A 14156-nucleotide genomic window follows, 5' to 3' on the forward strand; every position below is an offset into this window, starting at 1 on the left:
ATCCAATTCAACCTTAACTTTTTTTCATTTGTCTGTCTTCAAAGCAAAAAGGAAGAGTTTATGATTTGGTTGAAAATTAACAGAATTCCAAATTAAAAATGTAGTTTTATACCTAGCCCCAACACTACATTTCTTCATTAACTTCTGCACATTACTTAACTTCAGATACTAAGTATTGGCTTGGAGGTCATTTGTGTTAAAGCATGCTGCAACCATAAAAGTCCAAGATAAATGTAAGAAACTATTAATGTCATTGTTTTCTTTGCAAGATGGGGGCTTTTTTTTTTTCATAGTACTCACAAACTGTCGTAATCCATGATGACAGTGTCCTGAACCTTTTTCATATGCTTCAGTCAATTCAAGGAGATACAGCCTATCAGCATATTGTTATTCATAGAAATCTTAAAGTATTAGGTAATCTAACTGAGGTTTCCCAGACTTGCCCCTTCTTTTTAGCAATGAAAGTTTGTATCCTTCAAATACAAACTACTTAAAAAGAAGATGCATTTTAGGCAGACGTCTACATGGGTGGGAAAGGAAAAGGAAATGACATTTTTAGAATCCATTCTGTCTACTTTCCATAAAATAGCCACAACAAACAATCAATTTACTTTCATTATCTTCATATTATTGATTAAAAAGGGATAGAGAGGGTAAAGTGAATCTCCCAGGAGAGCACAACTAGACAATGACAGATCCAGGATTCCAATGTTCCACATATGTTTAGAGCAATGATCTTTGCCCCTTACAGTGATTCAGCCTTGAGCTAGGTTAATGAATTCTCTGGTTCTTCAGCTGTCAGGGAAATCGACCGGCTGATTTTCAAAGACTTTCTTGTAATAAAAAATGTACTTAACATAATCAGTAAAAACCAAATTAGGGAGAATTATGTAATATATTTCTTAAATTATCATCATCTTTTCTTCACACAGGCTACATTATAGTGTATATTCATATACTCACACTAAGACTAATAATATTTTGGGATAATTTATTTGGAAATAAAAAATTTATCATGAATTTAATAGTTAATGACTTTCCAAATATTTAGTCTTGGTATTATTAATGAAGTCAGCAAATCTATGATATTCAGCCAGGTTTTGAAAGCTAATCAGATTTGAGTAGTTTAGTTTCTATGGTTTGAACTTTACAAATTGCCATTTGATTAATTATTTGCAGTATCAATTATCAAATGTGATAGTGATTAACACACTTATTAAGAACAGGGTTTTATTAAATCTCAGATCCCCTGAACAGTTCTCTTTTGTTCAAAGTTGACTCAGAACTTCAACAACTGGACCCACTGAACCAATATTGTTCAACAACATTCAAAAGAATCTCTTCACAATCTCAATTTTCCATGAAGATATTCCAATGCTATGAAAACACCTATTATGCCCAATGCTCTTAATTTGAGTTCTACAAGTGGACACGAAGTGGACACAAAATGTCCTTGAAATGAATTGAGTCTCTAAGATCTCCATGTGAAACAAATAAACAAAGGGTTATCTGTAATGTAATTTGTACCTGTTTTTTAATGAGTGAATTTGTACTAAAATTTTTTTCCATTTATAAATACATAAAAAGGGAACCAAAAGTTTTTTTGTCCTTTCCTTCACTAGTTTTCTTTAAAAGATAACAATAAGAGATATTGATTTACTAAAAAAAAGTACTATCAGAGTACCACAAGGCTGTGCAGCTGAGCTAGAATGTTCTGGGTTAGAAGATGAAAGAACAATGTTTTATTTCAGGCTTCTCTGAGTAGTGTTAATCAGATGTATGTTTATAGAATTCAAGAGTCTATGAAGCCCTGAATTTATGTTCCCAATTTTGATGATATGTGAACCTTCCATAAAAATAACCTATAAATTTCAACGGATTTTCAAATGGATCTGTAATTGCAAAAGGCTTGCAAACCCTGTACTTTTAGGCTAGATACTTCATATCTCTCAACCTCAGCTTCTTATTTTCATGAATTTAGACTAAATGACTTGAAAGACAGATTCTAACTTTAATTTTCTATTGTTCTAAGAATAAAACTGATGATCTTAATCTCAGACAGGAGATCTCTGCTCATTGCATTGGATATATTGGAATAGTTTTCCCAAGATTTAAATGTTGGTTACTTAGTTTCTTCTTCACTGCTGTCTTCACTTCCTGGTTTCTCAGCGTATAGATAAGTGGATTCAGAAAGGGGGTGAAGATGGTATAGAAAACAGAGAGAACTTTGTCCACCAGGAAGTTTGTGCAAGGCCACACATAGATAAAGATGCAGGGCCAAAAGAACATTAACACAACTATGAAATGTGCAGTGCAGGTAGAAAAAGCCTTAGATGATCCTATGGAGGAGTGGTCCTTGATAGTGACGAGAACAGTGATGTAGGAGGTGAGCAAAAGCAGAAAGCTTACAAGAGCAATCACACCACTGGTTGAAATCATGAAGATACCAAGAAAATATATATCTATGCACGCTAGCTGGATGACCAAAGGAAGGTCACAGAAGAAACTGTCTACAACATTGGGACCACAGAAGGGTAAATAAAGCGTAAAAGCTAACTGGCTCACTGTATGCAAGAAGCCCACTGTCCAAGAAGTTACCACAAGCCCGACACACACTCTGTGGCTCATAATTGATGAATAATGGAGAGGTTTGCATATGGCAATGTACCTGTCAAAAGACATGGAGATGAGCAGCACAATCTCAGTCCCAGTGAAGAGGTGCAAAAAGAAGATCTGAGAAATGCAGCCCTCAAAGGAGATGGTCTTGTGCTGAACAGAGAAGTCCATGATCATCTTTGGAGTGGCAAAGGAGGACAGGCACATGTCAATGAGAGACAGGTTGCTGAGCAGGAAGTACATGGGGGAGTGAAGGTGTGAGGTGGACAGGACTGTGAGCAAAATCAAGCAGTTGCCCAACATGGTCATTAAATAAAAAATGGAGAACATCACAAAAAAGAAAATCTGGAGCTCAGGAGAATCAGTAAGTCCGAGTAACACAAATTCAGACACCCTGGAATGGTTGAACATCTCCATTGATCTGCAGGCTCTGCTGTATAATGACAAAATCAAACCAAATGACAGAGCTGGAAAGTACGATACTTCTACAATTACGTATGGAGGAGTTATGGTATCAGTTAATAATTCACTAGAATGTTGATTACCTAAAATACATCTAATAACTATCTCAGTAAAGATTTTCATTTTTGGAACCACTTAACAGTTGCTATCAGATATCACCACAAATGGACAACTTGATTTTGATCAGCATGAAGTACATGCTGGGTTATACTCTGCACATTCCTTTCTGCATGCTGATTTAGGAGTTACATAATCCACAGTTACAGAGGAAGATTACACTGAGTGAGCGTGCTCTACTTAATAAGTCAGATACTTAAAAATTTAAATGGGGGTTAAACTCTCAGAATTTTCTATTAAACCCCTCCAAAAAAAGAAATTATATTGAATCTACTATTGTTGAATGCTGGATTTAAATAACAGTTTAACATAATGATTTCAAAAGACCCATTTAGTATCCTTTGAGGGTGATAAATGATTTCTTCTTTAAATAACCTCCTGTTTTCTTAGCTACAGAAAAATCCATTCCATTGTCATTTCATTTGCACCTTTTCAAATTGTTTTGTCAATATTGATATGTACTATTATAACTTTGAATATGTAAATGATAAATTAATTTCTTAATTCCATAAAATTACTGATGACCAAAAGGTTCACCTGTAACAGATGAGTTATTCTCAACTTTGTTATTTTATGATCTCATAGAAACATTTTTTAAAAAGAGGGAGAAATATCCCTCCTTTGTTTCTCCTCATGTTACTAAAAGAAGGCTATTTTTTTAGACTAGAAAAAAGAGAAAAAGAGTCTAGGACAAGGCCAGGAAATATACAAGATGAAAGTTGGGCCTCTTGTAGTACCAGCATATATGATGCTCAAAGCAAAACAAAGCAAACAAAACAGAACCCACATTAATGATGGTAAGTCAAAGTAGTACCAGAGGCAACTGAAAGAAAATAAAGAAAGATACATTAAGGACTCAGCCTCATTTTTCAAAATTGAGTTTTTGATTTACAGTGAATTGTAAATTCTGCAAATATCTCCTGTGACATTTTTCATTTAAGTGACCTCCTGTTTTCCCATGTGGAGAAAAATCTGGCTTTATCCTTACTTACTTGTAAATATTCAAATTGTTCTGTCAATATTGACAAATATTTTTAAGATTGTCAGAGAACAATATTCCTGAGATTCTAAAACTGAACTGTGGCAAAGTAGTTATGAAAGTTTAGATATCCTTGACCTGCTGTGTGACCTTGATGTTACCTTAGTAGCCTCTCTAAGATATGGCCTCTTCACCGTGAGAATTAAACTAGATGGTCTGTCTAAAGCACTAAGCATATTTCCTGGGTAACATTCAAGAATTCTCTAGGTTTTGAAATTCAAATTTAAGAATACTGTTCAGAAATAATCAGCTTATTTCATTAATAGTAAAATAATTTCAGTAAAAATATTCTAATCTAGTTTCAATTTAGTGATTTAGAAAAAGATGTGGACTTCCAAAATCATTTCATCTTTTTAAAGTCAAATTACTTCTTTTCTTATAAAAATGATATGAGTATCTTGATATATTAAAGGCATTAAAAATTCTCATTCTCAGATCTTCCATATCTCTTCTATTTTCCTAATTAATTTATGAGGACACAAAAACTAAAATTATACCTAATTTACATTTATATAAATATATAATGAATGTATTATGCATTCATTATAAATGAATGAACAGTTATTAGGTTTTTTCTTCTTTCATCTTTAGCAAAGCATCTCTGTTACCTATTTAATCGAATCATCTATGTCTTCAAATTATATATATATAATTCAAATTATATACATTTTGTCTTTGCTAGTCCTCTATTTTTTTTAATTTATATTTTTGGGAGGGAGGTAATTAGGCTTATTTGTTTATTTATTTTAATGGAGGTACTGGGGATTGAACCCAGAACCTCGTGCATGCTAGGCATGCACTCTACCATTGAGCTATTCCCTCCCCCCAGTCCTCTATTATTTTTGATTTATACAAATTAAATGAAAATCTTTTTCTACCTGAAGAACATGAACTATAATTGCTTCTCAAGATCCTTAATATTATATCTAGCTTTTCACCTACCGGCTACGCATCAGGAATCAAAAACACCATATCCTTCGAGATTCACACCTCCTGAAATCAGCATTACCATAGTCCTTACTATATACATCAGAAGCCTGGAGTATGGATGTATATTTCTCTGATCTTGGTATATAAGCCACTAGGAAGCAGGGACATTTAGGAGATCAGGGATTAGGTACTACGATCTGTTTGCAGTGGGAGTTATTAAAATGTTGAGCTGGCTTTTCCCTAAGTTGCAACTAGAGCTGTGGAGTGCGTCTTTGCTATTTAAAGTGAGGATGCACATTCATGATGAAGCAGTATTCATGAGAGAAAAAGCACACCTGGGACTGGCCTTGAGAAGACCTTGGAGCAGTTGTTAAAGGAACATTTACGGAGTAAAATGTTGCTCCTTTGACTATGGAAATATTCCCACATTTATGCCCCAGGTTCCATGTCCCAAAGTTGGAAAATTACTCTTTTAGGCTAAGGCATTTCATCACCTGCAAACTCTTGCTTTATTCAAAGAATCATGTAAAGAAGGAATCCTGCGTTAACGTTTTTGAGAGGATACCAAAAATTAGTATAGGTGAATAGGTATAATGACAGCTACTGCCACGGGTAGACGAAATCTGGGGAAAGAGAAGCTGTAAAGCTCAGAGTAGCTGAGAAAAGTGAAGATGGGTACCATACAAGTAGCCTAGAGGAATGGTATAAGAATTAAATCCCACAAATAAATGCAAAGCATTTAGCATAATGCCTGGCACAGAGAAATTGCTGAATAAAATATAATAGAAGGAACAACAGAGGTGATTATAGTTACTAACATTATTTTTTAAATATCCATGACACATAATTCAGGGGGATACTAGATGTGGAATCCCAACCTGAAACTGTAACTGAGGGTCTTGCCATATTTACTTGAAGGTCAAGGTCGATCATTCATTCATGGCGTGTTCTCCAAACACAACTTTCTTCCCAAACACCTCAGTGATTTGAACTCCACAACTTCTGTACCTATGCTATATTCCTCACTAGACTAGCAGTGCAGACCAAGAATATCTTTCCTAGCTGACCATATTCCGTGCAGGCATTGAAATTAAAAAAAAAAAAAAAAGGTGACTTTGTTTAAAAGATGTTTTTGTTTTATTTCTCTTCTGGAAAGAGAAAAAAAGGAAATGACTTTTTTAAAAAGCCCACCAACACAAAAACAGTTGCAAAGATTCGGTAAATCTAAAATATTTGTCCTTGCTTAAAATGAAAGATAAGTGTATGTAATTAATTATTACCATAGTTATCCTGAAAAAGGCAAGAAGAGTAACAGAAAAATAATAGAAGTAAAAGATAATTCAGAAGAGCATGAAGGAGTTTGAGGGCATAACAAAACTGTTCTTTATCTCTGTGGTGATCATGGTTACACGAATCTGTACATGTGTTAAAATTCATAGAACTGTACACCAAAAGAAACCAAAACTGATTTTACTTTAAAATAATTTATAAAGTAGAATTTTAAAAAGCAAAACCAAGTAATTCAGTACAGTGGCAAGTTACAAAATAAGCAAATGAAACCAATATCTTTCTGATGAATGAACAATTACTTGTTAAAGTACATGGATGAGCAATAGAATATCTAAAGTAAATAGGAATAATATTAATCAGAAATGTATCTTGGGGACAAAAGCTGTACTACTCTACAGAAGGGAAAAAAGTTGAATAAATTGAAGTTCATACTGTATTACTGGAAGGAGAAATTCAGTTGTTCAATATATAAATTCCACTAAAGACTTAAAATAATTTTCAGAATTTTTCTAGAGGTAAATCAGGAAAGTGGTTAGGAATTAGAAATAACATTTATTATATGCAAAATTATTATAAAGTGAAATAGTAAAATAATATACAAAAAACATGGGATGTGTGTGACTAAAAATTAATGTAATGGAACTGGGAGGACACCAAGTAGAGATAGACCAAAGAATATATTAGAATTTACAATATTAGAATGTTTACAGGATTATAACAATTGGCAAACGGGACTTTTCAGATGGAGTTAAGTTTGCTAATCAACTTTAGAATAAGATCAGCTCAGTATAATCACAAGTGATAGAGGGATTTTACAGATATCAACAAACTAATTCTAGAGTTTGTGTCAGTATTTATCAATAGGTGATACAAATCAAATGGATAAAATGAACATGCTTATTTTTTAAAGAAATTAAAGTGAAAATTGAACACATGAAAAAATACATGTAATTTATCTGTACCAATATCGAATCACTATGTTGTACATCTGCAACTAATAAAGTCTCATCTACCAATTTTATCACAATTAAAAAAAGTTAGGAAAAAATGCACTTAATCAATAGACATTGTTTGCAATAGTCAAAACTGAAAGCTATGATAAATATAATACTCCTGTCTTTTCCAAATTATAAATCTTTAAAACAAAGCAAATGCTACTCTTAGAAATAGCAAGGACAGATAATTCCATATATTGTTGGTGGAAGATTAAATTAACAGAATTTCACTATGTATCAAAGTTTATTCCTTGTGACCTAGTAATTGTTCTTCTAAAAATTTATTCCCAGAAAATACTCAAATAAGAGTAAAAAGTTGTATTTAAAACATTTTTATATAAACTTAGCTTATAACAGCAAAATTCTAAATATACAAAAGCAGGGGATTATTTAATAAATAATAATAAATGGTTATTGAATAGTTCATAGTCATTTGAGTATTATGATCTATATTTATTTAAAACATGCCTATAGTATTAAAATTATAAACTACATGTATGATATGATCCAATTTTTATAAAAATAATTATGTGTTTATACAAGTAAAACTGACAAAATTTTAATGTTAAATATTTCTAAATGATAGCATTGGATGTAATTTTCATATTGTTCTTTATTTATTTAATATTTACAAGCATCTTTTTTGTGCTGGGAAGTAATCAAAGCAAATGGATTTCTGCTTTCATGGATGTTATATACCACAGGAGAAAAAGACAGCCAAAAAATAAGCATGTGCAACATGTGCCCTGTTCAAAGTTGATGAGTGCTATGGGGAAAAGTAATGAAGTGATGCAGGGAAGTGCAGTAGGCAGTGCTGGGGGAGCGGGTTGCAGTTTTCAGTAGGGGAGATCTCACATGAAAGGTGACACTTGAGGATGGGTCAAATTTGAGGAAATTATAAAGTAAGTTGCCAATATCTTGGAAAAGCACATTTCAGACAGCAAGTCAAAGGACCTGGGGTAGGGAGTGAGGGGAACAGGAAGCCAGTAGGTCTGAACAGAATGATCAGTATAAGATGTAGTAGGATAAGAGGTCAGAGAGCAGAAGGGTTAGGAGTTGGAACAGATAGAAGGGGTCGTATGGACTTTAGAGATAACAAGAGAAAACTTTAGCTCTTTATGGTTGGGAGTCATTAAGGATTTTGAGAAGACAGATGGTATGACTATTTTAACCAGATCATTCTGGATGCTCAGCTGAGAAAAAACTAAAATGAGACAAGAACAGAAGTAAGACCAGTAAAGAGGCTACAGTCATAACAGAGGCAAGAGATGTTGGTGATTTGGGCCTCGGTGGTAAAATTTCAGGGATGGATGACCTAATCTGGCAATTTTATGATGGCAGAACTAACCCGGACTTATTAACAGATTGCATGTGGAATATGAAAGAAGATATTTCTAAAATATAATAAATCCAAGATTTTAGACCAGAGACTGGAAAAATGAAGTTACAACTAACTAAGAATTGAATCGTAGGATGGGGAGAGGGGTGTGGTGATGATCAGGAGTCAGTCTGGGATGTGATGCGTGAGGCAAGGTTAGGACACCGAAGGTAGAGCTGTGACAGTGGCACTGGATGCTGAGTAGGGGAGCCTAGGGTCCATGAGGAAGATGTGTATAGAAGCAAGCAATATATAGATGGGATTAAAGCCAAGAAAGCAGGGTAGCTAACGACAAACTCTCAAGAAGAATGAGGGCACAGCTGCTTAGGTGGAAGGGCGACTGTGCAAGTGGAGACTCCTGGAAGGCAGTGATCCACTGTGTCAAGTGCTATTCAGAGGTCAAATACCAAGAGACCTGAACAAGGATCTTTGAATCATTGGTGAGCACAACAGGAGCTGTTTTATCAGCATGATTGGGTGAAAAGGAAAGACATTGGAAGCAGAGAGTAAAAACATGCCAGCCTGAAAAGATTAAGACTACAGATTATAGGATTCCCACTCTGCAACATTCTGTAAAAGGTAAAAATCATAGAAATAGTAAAACGGTCAGTGGTTGTCAGGGGCTTGAGGGGAGAGGAGAGGGTGGGAGGGATGACTGGGTGGATCATAGGGGATTTTTAGAGCAGCGAAACTATTCTGCGTGATACTGTAATGGTGGATATATGACATGCATTTGTCAAAATCCATGAAACTGTACACAAAAGGTGAACCCTAGTGTGAACTATGGACTTCATTTTTAAATAATGTATTAATATTGGTTCGTCAGTTATAACAAACATACCACACTAATGCAGGATATTAATGGAGGAAAGTATGTGTGTGTAGTGAGGTGGGGAGGGATATAGGAACTCTGTATTTTCTGCTCAACTTTTCTATGAACCTAAAACAGCTCTTAAGAAGTCTATTAGTATTGTTAAAGTATAAGTTACCTTGGAGCTTTGCTGTAAAGGGAAGGAGAGAACTGAGGTAAGATATGGAAGGAGAAAGTTGACAAAAAGGTTTTATTTAAGATGAAAGAAATGTGGTTATATGCTAAGGGGAAAATCCAATAGGGAGGGGAAAGTTAATGGTGCAGAAGACAGAAAGGAGAATTACCAGAATGATGGCCTTTAGTGGGAAAGAAGGGAAGGACTCTGCGGCACAGATGGGGGAGTCAGTTTTTGTGGGAGCACCATCAGGTCACCCAGTCACAGGAGGGATGCAGGCACATGGGCAGATGTAGGAGTAGAAGCTTGAGGAATTCTCTTCTGCTGCTTCTCTCAGTGAAATAGGAAGCTCCATGATAAGCTGAGAATGAGGATGGGGAGGGAGCTTTTTGAGAAAATACTGATGAGGGAGATATTTGAGAATATCTGAATATTTATATAGAATATCTGAATATTTTTTCATAATCTGAATATTTTATATTATACATGGTTTATATTCATAAACATTTTAATTTTGATTATTTTTCAAATAAAATATAAAAATCAATCCCTTCTATTTTTGGTTACACTGTTGTTTTAGATACTTCCCATTCATTCAGTGTATTCAGAAGACTCTTGAATTTTGTTAAGTCAGTTAGGCAAAGAGGCAGTAACAGGAGAGGCTTCTGTTTTTCTTGGGGAGATCTAATTGGTGCAGAGTGGCAGATCATCGTCTTGATCCTAACAGGGTGGTGGTTTTCACACAACAGATGGCAAAGGGTGTAGCAAAAACAGCTCTCTTTTGACAGTCTGTGTTGTTTTAGGTGTCATATCTGCATTCCCAGCCCATAGTCTGTTCTTCCAGACTTTGCAAATTTTCATAAGCACATAATTCTCTATGTTAAATCATCCTTTACATAGCGAGAATGCAACACATTCCTGACTGGTCCTCCAAAGAACCATGATCACTACATTCAGTGTGAAATCAATCAGTGATGAGATCAACAGACAGCTAGGAGTCATAAAAATCTGCTAGGGCTGCTCATGAAGTTTTGGAGAAAAGAAAGTGAAACGTGCCCATGAAACATGAAACACATCCTTTTCCCCTGAAGACTACCAACTTTCTTTTGCTTTCCTTTATGTAATTATGGAAGAAAAATTTACAGCTTAATTTCTTTCAAAATATAGGCATGGTATTTCCCTTTTAGTTATATTTTTCAACTCTGATATCTTCACAAAATCTTATGTTCACAGCCCTAAGTCATTTATGAAACCATAGTAGAGTAATTACTCTGTTGCTTAAAATCTTACAAAGATTTCTTATAGTAATTATTTTAAAAATAAACTCTTAATATCCACTTTATAGACCCATACATGTGTTGGACACTATTGGTATCTCCAATGAGTTCTAATCATTTTTGCATTCATCTATTATATCCTGGTCAATCTGACTTTGCTGTGTTTGTCAAACATACCAAATTAATTACATGCTCAGAATTTTTGCACTGTATATTCCCTCTGCCTGGAGTGCTCTGCCTGCTGCTGTCTGCACAGTGGCATATTCGTTTTATCTAAATATCAGCCAAAATGACATCTCCTCATAGTCGTCTCCCTGCGACGACTAAAAGTAAGGTCATTACCCCGGTCTCACAGTTACAATCTACTATTTTGCTTTTCGTTTTAGTTCTTGAAACACTCCTGTTTATTTTCTATGTTACTGGCTGTTTATTCCTACTAAATTGTAACTTCAGGAGGGCAGTGACATTACCTGACTCCTTGATAGCTATATTCTCCTGGTGCATAGAATAGTCCTGACAGACAGCGGATGATCAATAAATGTACTGTTAAGAAAATGAATACATTAATGTCACATGAAATTCTCCAGTTTCAATTTTCTTATTCATTTTTCCCACGTTTTATCAGGCTAAGTGCTGATAAAATAACTTTCTCACTGAAGCTTTTATTTCTTGGTTGCGAAGGGTATAAATCACAGGGTTCAATAAAGGAAAGATCACTGTATGGCAAAAAGAAACCACCTTGTCTGCTGGTAAGGCTCTGAAGGGGCGGCTATAAATAAAGATGCCAGGCCCAAACATGAGAAATATAATGATGATATGGGTGGTGCATGTGGACATGGCCTTGCTCTTACCCTCAGAGGAGGAACCACGTACACGGCAGAGAATGACTGCATATGAGACCAGAAGCCCCAGTAAACACAGGAGAGTGAGCAGGCCACTATTGAAGACCATCAGGAGCTCCACCACAAAGGTGTCAGTGCAGGCCAGCTTGATGACCTGCGGCACATCACACAAGAAGTTGTCCAATAGGTTTGGACCACAGAAGGGCAAGCGGAGGATGATGGCAACCTGGATAATGGAGTGGACAAAGCCCCCAATCCAAGGAGCCAACAGCAAGACATGGCAAGCTCTTGGGTTCATGATGGTTGAGTAGTATAAAGGACGACAGATGGCAATGTAGCGGTCAAAGGCCATCACAACTAGGAGAAACCCTTCGCCTGCTCCAAGGAAGTGCAAGAAAAAGAGCTGAGTGATGCAGCCTCTATAGGAGATCACCTTCTTCTCAGAGAAGAAGTCCGCCAGCATCCTGGGAGCCACAATGAAGGAGTAGGATGCATCCAGGAAGGCCAAGTTGCCCAGAAAGAAGTAGAGAGGGGCCGTGAGGCCAGGGTCTGACCTGATGGTGAGGATGATGAGGAAATTTCCAGGGAGGATGATGAGGTAGAAAATTAGAACTAGCACAAAGACCAGGAGCTGAATACTTTGAGACTGGGTCAGACCAACAAGGATAAATTCGGTCACCACTGTATTGTTCTCAGTCTCCATCTCCTCTGCCTGCAGATCATAAAGAAACAGAGTTCATTGCTGTTACTATTTCTTCCACTTAGACCCTGGATGTCTTCCAGCTAAGTGTTTGACACATTGATCACTTCAGCCAAAAACAACAGGTTTCCATCCTCACCAATATCCTGGGTAAATTCTGAACATTTCCTTCATCCAGATTTAAAGCAAACAAACAAACAAACAAACAAAAAACACTGCGCTCAGACCGGCACTCTTACACCCGTTCAGCCCTGTGCTTCTACAGCACTGATATCCAACTTAGGAGGCAGCATCCTGCCCTTTCTTGGGACTCCTACCTTCTTGAATCATAGGGGAAATTTCCCAATTGAGATACAATGTAACTTCAGTTATGAAGAGCTTTGCATTTTGGTGGCTGTACTATGCTTGAGGCTGAACAGCTGTCTTGGGATTACACGCCTTTTCTCCTCATCCACCAACCCGAACAGTTTACTGAGTATTTACTTGCTTCCGTTCCTGTGGAATTTCCAGTTCCTGCCTGCTAACTCTCTGCCTTGCTCTGTTTCCTCCTATCACCCTCCTCAGACCTGGTGTCCTTGTAATGCCCTGATCCAAGCTGTGCCCCAGTTTCCCAACAATAGGTCCACTTGTCACCTAACTTAGAGGTAGTCTCCTAGCTGCATCCCTGGTTAAGTACCACTCCGCGGCCACCCCACGGCTTGTTCATGCAGCTTAATTAACACTATGTGAATCTCAAGTACTGATTATATACTCCCGATTTCCTTCTTTTCCTCTTCCCGGTATGATGCCCAAGGGAGAGCCTTTCAACAAACAATACGTTACAATACAAAATTTGCCAGTATAAATTTTTTAATTAATTATATCACAATATACAATCTTAGCAAAGAAGAGGGGGAAGCAACAGTAAGGCTCCTATAGTCTAAGCCATTCCTTTTAAGAGAAGAAAACCAAAGCTACTGTGGTTACAACATTTAAGTTTGGAATGAATTTTTATTATTGTTCTGATTGACAAGTCATAGAGGAACGCAGGTGTGTACCACTCAGTTTTAACACATAAAGAAGCAACACAGTTTTCAACAATGAGCGCTCTCTTTTGTGTACTGGAATAACTAAATATAATATTGCTTGTCTAAAATCACCCCTTTACAGAGCTTAGAATTAGAATTTTAACCCTGTGCAACTAAAAGAACATAAGTTATTTGAAGGAAAATCTATATGTAACGCTCAGTCTATTTAGCGCTGTAGGCTCATTCCAGAAAGGACATGTGATGATCCCCTGAAGAGTGAAAAGACAACAATATTAAATATTTTTACATGGGTATAATTGCCCATGTATATGTAGTTGTCACTGCCTTTTATTTTTTTAAATACTAGTTTTAATATGTATAATATATTAGCATGATGATATACACACTTTATGAATAAATGAGCACAAAATTAAGGCAGAAGGTCAAAAAATATTTTGTTATGGGTATGAACAGTTTGAAAATTGTTAATCTACAGAAAAATACAACCTAGTGTATA

The 14156-nt window shown here is 35.9% G+C and overlaps 2 protein-coding genes and 1 long non-coding RNA gene across 4 annotated transcripts in view; 1 reads left to right on the plus strand and 2 right to left on the minus strand.

Annotated features, from left to right (window-relative positions):
• LOC140696851 (uncharacterized) overlaps positions 1-14156 on the plus strand; it is a 513284-nt gene that overhangs the window by 355400 nt on the left and 143728 nt on the right. The gene's annotated exons all lie outside the window — the stretch shown is intronic.
• Positions 2074-3033, minus strand: LOC102525760 (olfactory receptor 4K2-like). Its single transcript, XM_015251034.3, has one exon. It carries the CDS (start codon positions 3031-3033, stop codon positions 2074-2076), a length of 960 nt encoding a protein of 319 aa, XP_015106520.1.
• On the minus strand, positions 11712-12641 carry LOC102526007 (olfactory receptor 4N2-like). The gene has a single exon (XM_015251035.2). It carries the CDS (start codon positions 12633-12635, stop codon positions 11712-11714), a length of 924 nt encoding a protein of 307 aa, XP_015106521.2. The 5' UTR covers positions 12636-12641.

Source organism: Vicugna pacos, chromosome 6, assembly GCF_048564905.1.
Source record: "Vicugna pacos chromosome 6, VicPac4, whole genome shotgun sequence".
NCBI lineage: Eukaryota > Metazoa > Chordata > Mammalia > Artiodactyla > Camelidae > Vicugna > Vicugna pacos.